This window comes from Toxotes jaculatrix, chromosome 18 (genome assembly GCF_017976425.1).
Source record: "Toxotes jaculatrix isolate fToxJac2 chromosome 18, fToxJac2.pri, whole genome shotgun sequence".
In the NCBI taxonomy this organism is placed as follows: Eukaryota; Metazoa; Chordata; class Actinopteri; family Toxotidae; genus Toxotes; species Toxotes jaculatrix.
Genome location: NC_054411.1, coordinates 1,267,501 through 1,273,949, shown reverse-complemented (window position 1 = coordinate 1,273,949; position 6,449 = coordinate 1,267,501). Strand labels below are relative to the sequence as shown.

General features: G+C 45.6%; 1 protein-coding gene across 1 annotated transcript in view; it reads left to right on the top strand.

Moving 5' to 3' along the window:
- Positions 1 to 1,042: 1,042 nt before the first annotated feature.
- LOC121199115 (xylosyltransferase 1-like) overlaps positions 1,043 to 6,449 on the top strand; it is a 21,488-nt gene continuing 16,081 nt past the window's right edge. The window contains exon 1 of the mRNA XM_041063605.1: positions 1,043 to 1,448. Coding sequence (XP_040919539.1) covers positions 1,167 to 1,448 — 282 coding nt within the window. The 5' untranslated portion in view covers positions 1,043 to 1,166. The remainder of the gene's footprint in view (positions 1,449 to 6,449) is intronic.

Here is a 6,449-nt window from a genome sequence, read left to right as displayed (position 1 = left end):
TGGATTCAGGACAATCCAGGTTAGAGCCGAGCCACCACCTGCTCTTCACCATGAATCAGAGAGAAGAGATAAAAGTTGAGGCTGAGTCTCCTGGAGGACAAAGATTCAGATCCAAGATGTCTGACTTAAGGAGATGGGGAAAGCAAAAAGAGAGCGACAGAGAGGGCAAAGGAGTGAAAGGGGAAGAAATCATCTCTATTTTTAGATGTTCATTCAATTAGATCACTGGCATTTCTCTGCAATATGCATGAAATCAGACTAATCTGGTGGAAAGTGAATTAGAAGGCGAACAGTGATGGAGCAGAAGAAGATTCACAGAACTGCTGGAGCATATTGTATGTATGTGTGTTTACTGCATGACTGGAGACACATAATGTATGGAGAAGTAATGTTTCTATGCGTGCACGATGTGAATGTGTGTGCTGCCACAGACTACAGTTACTGTATCATCTGATCCTTTGCACCACTGAGCCTTTATTTATTCTGTTTAATGTGCATGTGCACATGTTTTTCACAATCCATGGTTTGAGCTGCCTGCTCCACCTGCACGGCATCTTCCTGTTTCTTATCGACTTTCTTCTTGAGGGCCTCCTCAGAGGTATCCCTTTTATTTTATCGTATTGCTTTTTATTATTATTATTATTATTAGTAGTAGTAGTAGTAGAAGTATCGGTGGTTGTATTATTATTAGCGGTACTGACTGCATGCTGTCTGGGTGAAGAACTGCTGCCCAGGGCCGGGGGAAGGCTGGGTCCGTGGTAAATGCTGAGTCCGGATCTAATCCTGGTTCCAGGGTTAATGATTGGATTTACACTGTGTCCGGGGTTTATGATGGACCTGGCCCGGGGCGGAGACACCTGGCGCTTCACCGGTTCACAAACCGTGACGACGTCATTGGCTCTGAACAAGGAAATAAAAGCTTCCTCCAAACTGTTGACTCGGTAATGGCCACATGAGGGCCCCTGTGTCCTCCGCCTGCAAGCCTCCACACCTCTCTCCTCATTTCAAGCCTTTGCCAAATTCCCTCCTCCCTCCTCCTCCTCCTCCTCCTCTCTGCCTGCCAGTAGACCCTCTCAGGCCGCGTAGGGGAGCATTCATACCCCGCTGTCGGCGTTTAGCGGATGGGGCTCTCAGCTTGAGCCGGAGGGAGGAGGAGGAGGAGAAAGATGAACGGTAACCCGTGTGCCCGCAGGCTGGCCCGGCGCTCCAGGTCCGCCCTGCTGCTCGCCGCTCTGGCCGTCCTGCTGGTCCAGACTCTCATCGTGTGGAACTTCAGCAGCCTGGACTCTGCTGGCGGGGACGGGGGCGCCAGGAGCCGGGAGAAGAGAGAAGACCGAGCCGGGGGGCTCAACAAAGCCGACAGGGAGCACCCGCGGAGGGGGCTGCAGAAGAAGGGCGACCCGCCGCCGCTGCTCGGAAAGGCGGCCGTTCGGCACAAGCTGCAGGCGGTGAGTTTGAATGAGATCTGCTCAACGATCCACGGCGAACCTTGTTGTGTGAGTCTGATTAGAATTTCACACGAGTGTTTCCTCCACCGACTGGAAAACGAGCGTCTGTCCCCGAGGGAAACCGCGTGGTAGCGGCAGAGACGATGCTGCTGAGCGGCTGCAGCTGCTCGTCTGTTGTTTTGGCTTTTACATCAACACAATTGCCCGCGATCGTCTCTTGTATGGGTCAGGAGGCCAAACTTCATTTTAAAATCTGTCAATTTAAGATGTCGACAAACGACCCATTTGCCAGATAAAATAACGATTCGGTCCCATTTCCGAAGAATTGTAGTTCCTATTCCGTCGTGTGGAATCACATTCAATGTACCATCAGTATTTAGATAAATGTACAACTTCAAGCTTGAGTCAGCCTCACTGATTTTATCACTTTTCGTTAATGCTCGGTGATGGAAAAAAAGAAGCTTCATGAACAGAATATTAATTTTCGTTTACGTGCCGATTAATTGACGTTGTCTATGCCGAATGTAAGAATGACGCAGATTCGTTTCTAAAATATCTTCAGTCATGTTCTGAAATACAGGTCCGCTTATCGAAAACTAAGAACGTTAGAATTGTCTGATTTGTTAACGGAGTTTGGCGCTTGATTTCTCTGCTCAATCCACAGCAGCGTCCCGCTTTTAGAGCGTCCTTTTCGTTACTTTTAATGCAAAAGGCCAAGATATTATTATGAATCCTTTAACTCTTAAGCTTAACATCCATTTCAGCTTTTCACATTAAAGTAACTGTGCACGGAGCAGGTGACTTTCGGGGAGAAAACAGTGAAATGTGAGTCTGTCTTAGATTTGCGACTCTGGGGTTTAATTAAACCCAAGACAAGATGAGAAACCAATAGACTGAACTGACACTTTAGGAAATTCGGAAATGATTAAGTCATTTTTATTAATGGAAATTAGTCCCTAGTTTAGTTGGCTTGTAAGAGGACAGTGAAGCCTGTGACTGTAACTGCAGCTTTATCCCGGTGTGCTTCCTCCATCACCTGTCTGTAAAGCACCTGTATGATGTGGAAGGGATTTCACCGTGTTTCTTTATGTTCAGAAAATATTATTATCTGTGTGTGTTGCTTTACCTGTTGGGATCCAGGTGTTCTAACATGTTAAGACCCAGACATACTGTATATGCTGAGTGTGTGTGAGAGAGAGGGAGAGACATGGGTTATATTGCAGGGATCCATTTTTATGGCCTTTCATTACAGTGAACCGGATGCTTTGTGATCTTCCCTGTGTGTGTGTGTGTGTGTGTGTGTGTGTGTGTATGCCACTGGTGATATGTCCTGACAGTTATTGGCTTTTAAAACCTTAGAGATACATGCCAGCACTTTTTATAGGACGAGAGTTCGGGAGGCAGAGAGAGGCAGAGTGAGAGGGAGGGAAGAGGAAAGAAAAAACGGGATCAGATGAAACAGAAGCAGTGGTGGCGAAGGTCGATGTGAGAGCCAGATGAGTAATTACAAAGGTCTGAAGACACGGCTGAGCAGGGAAATAACTAGAGTGTGTTATTAAGAGCAGCTGATGCTTTGTATCTGGGCTGGATAAAGGCCAGGATCTGTGTGTGTGAAGCTGATAAAGTAAAATGTGTCAGAAAACAACCAGTGGACACATCGACTGCAGTGATGTGGATTTCGTTTGAGGGAATTTTAGTCAGTTTTGCCTTTAGTAACATTCACTTCTTGTACAGTAATTTGTGTTAAAACACTGAAACAATTGTGAATATTTTAGTCTGAAGCTGTGATGTTGAAAATCTGTGGGTTCTGGACATCGGAAGTGGGGAAATCATTACTGATTAATTGTTTAGACTATAAAACATCAGAAAACATTTCTGAGACTGAGGTTTTGAGCACGTGACAGAGCGAGCCAGAACAAATCAGTTAGTTTGGGATAATCTGATCAAAGACATTTGTTGAAATGTGAAAGCTTTAAACTCAGCTCTCCTCTGTAAGACACAGCAGAGCGTTTAACCTTTTCACACTTTAATTGCGCTTTAGTACATTTTACCAAACAAATTTATCATTAATCTGCGACACAGACAACCTGATGGTCTGCTGTGATAAGTGTGTGTGTGTGTGTGTGTGGGAGGCTGCATGTTTACAGGCAGGAAGAAGTGTCCTGTTTCCAATAAAAGACTCAGCATCATTTGAAGGAGCTCAATAACCCCACACACCCCACCCACCTCCTGTGTGTGTGTGTGTGTGTGTGTGTGTGTGTGTGTGTGTGTGTGTGAGAGAGTGTGTGTGTGTGAGTGTGTGTGTGTCTTTGGTTTTCACGGCTGCAGCCTCCACAGTGCACACATTCACATCACAGATACGCTGAAGAAGCAGCAGTGTTCAGCTTTCCAGCAGCGACACCACAGGAAGAAGGAAAGGAGTGTTTACAGGTGTCTGTGTTTACAGCAGTGCAGGACGGCGCCACAGCTGCACAACTCTCACATTCATCACACTGAGGGGACGGACACACACACACACACACACACACACACGTGTGTATCAGAGCCGATTCACATCCTGACAGCCCGGTCGGATCAGATTAGAGGATTGGTTTGGATCAGGTTTCTGTGATGGGATTTAGACTTTCTAATCTAGTTTAGATCGTTCAATAATCCCTAAATACTTTGTGTGTGTGTGTGTGTGTGTGTGTGTGTGTGTGTGTGTGTGTACCTGTACGTGTGTACTTGTACTTCTGTCTCTGTGAGGACCAGTTTCAGTTATAGACAGAGTGAGGACATCTTGGCTATGTGTGTGTGTGTGTGTGTGTGTGTGTGTGTGTGTGTGTGTGTGTGTGTGTGTGTGTGTGTGTGTGTGTGTGTGTGTGTGTGCGTCCGTGTGTGTGTGTGTGTGTGTGTGTGTGTGTGTGTGTGTGCTGTGTGTGCGCATCCGTGTGTGTGTGTGTGTGTGTGTGTGTGTGTGTGTGTGTGTGTGTGCTGTGAGGACCAGTCTTAGACTCTCACAGTGAGAATATCTCTGGGGGATTAGTTATGCAGCTGTGGTGGTTGTTCCAAGGTTTTTTAAAAACCTTTATCTTCCCTCCTTCCAGAAATATTGTCGTGGTTACTCTGTAAAAGTCCCCGTCAGCAGCATGAAACTACAAACAATCTGTTTCAGTGGAGTAACAATGAGCTGGAGGTCCAGGGGAAATGTGTGATCCTTGTTTTAGACAGAAGTAAATCCTGAAATGTCCCCAGGTGTCCACACACAGGTGGAGACCTGTCTCCTACAGCGTGGCTTACTCTATCAATGATAATGATAATAACAGTTAATGTTAAGAGAAAATGAAAAACTGATGACTGTGAAATTTGGGGGATGGAGACGATTCTCTGTTCAGACATCACGCTGCCATGTCTCTGTCTCTGTGAGTGATTTAACACAACACGCTGATGTTAGAACCAGAAAGCTGCTTTATGTTTTTTTCTCTTTTCTTTTAGATAATTCTCACTAAATCTGGCATAGACTTAAATCCCAGCTGTGATCCCGGGTCGTCCTGTGGGTGCCGGGGCCACGGCAGGTTTCACAGCAACATCCCGTCCTCACAACAGTGCACTTAGCTCACTCTCCCTCCATCTGGCTCTGTTTTTCCTTTGTCTCTCCAGCTCTATTTTCAGCGTTTTGTTCAGACAGATAACTTCATTCATTTCCTCGGGGAGATGATGTTTTCTTCTGTTTTTTACTCAGCATTCATGCTCCTGATCAGATTCTGTTGTTTGGTTTGGACTCCATCTTTGGATGAAGTGAGAGATACAGGAGATAATGATCATCATGTACAGTATAACTGAGAGTCTGATCAAAAGAAACTGTCACGTCATTTGACAGTTAATCACTTCCTCATGCTCTGTTCTGTTCGTTAGTGAAATCAGATTTATTTCAACCTGGTGCGAGAATCATGTAGAAATGACAGGATCACAGAATAATGAGACATTTACCTGATGTTTTCTCTGGGAACAGCTCGTCAGGATGTTGTTCTTTTCTTCACCCGTCCTCCCGTGGCTGCGGCTTTATTCATCGAGTTGAAGTCAGCACTTATCAGCTTCCGGGGGAAACTGATGAAGACTAAAGAATTTAAAGAAAATTCATTAAGATTTTAATCAGTGGTGAAAACGATTGAGTTTCAGGCCTCGTGTTGTGTTTGTTAGACGAGTGGATTTTAATGTTGTGCGTTCATGAAAACTCTTGCTCAAACTTTTCAGTGGTTTTGTAAACGCTGGTACAGTTTTTACTGAGCAGCAGCAATAAATTCCAGGCTGTGTGTTCCCACAGGTACGCTGAGCACACACACACACACACACACACACACACACACACAATTCATTCATAACTGATGCTGTGTACAGCCCGGTTAAAGAGCTCTTTATTGCCTGATGTGAAGGTGTTTTCTCTCTCTCTCTCACACACACACACACACACACACACACACTCATCGCTCGACGTGAGTGGACGGTGTAGTGTGGTGGTGTAGTTGTTGGTTGGATCTTGTGTTTGTTGCCTGGAGCATTGATCGGCTTTGTTTTCTGTGCGTGAGCTGTGGTTTTCAGGTGCGAATGCTGCAGTAACCGCTCAGACTCAGAGCCCAGCAGAACTGAATGCACAGAGCAGTGTCCTGTAAATTACCACTGCAGAAGACACGCCGTGTTGCTTTAACCCAAATGAATTACAGTCATTCGCCACAGTCCCACTGTCATTTACGTTTTCGGCTGAACGTCCCACACGTCCTCCCTCACCTCTCTAAACTCTATGAGCTGGATGTTTGCAGACGGAGGAGGAAGAGGAGGGATTGGACGTGTTTGGTCAAACACACTTCTGTCCAGATGGAGGCACGAGTGCAATACTTTGTCATTTATGAACCAACATTAAGTCAAAAGAAGAAATTTCATTTCAGCCGTCAGACATTTAGCAAACGAGCTTAAACTCGTTTCCAGATTTCTCCTCATCACTGTGATCATGGCCTGTAATCAACA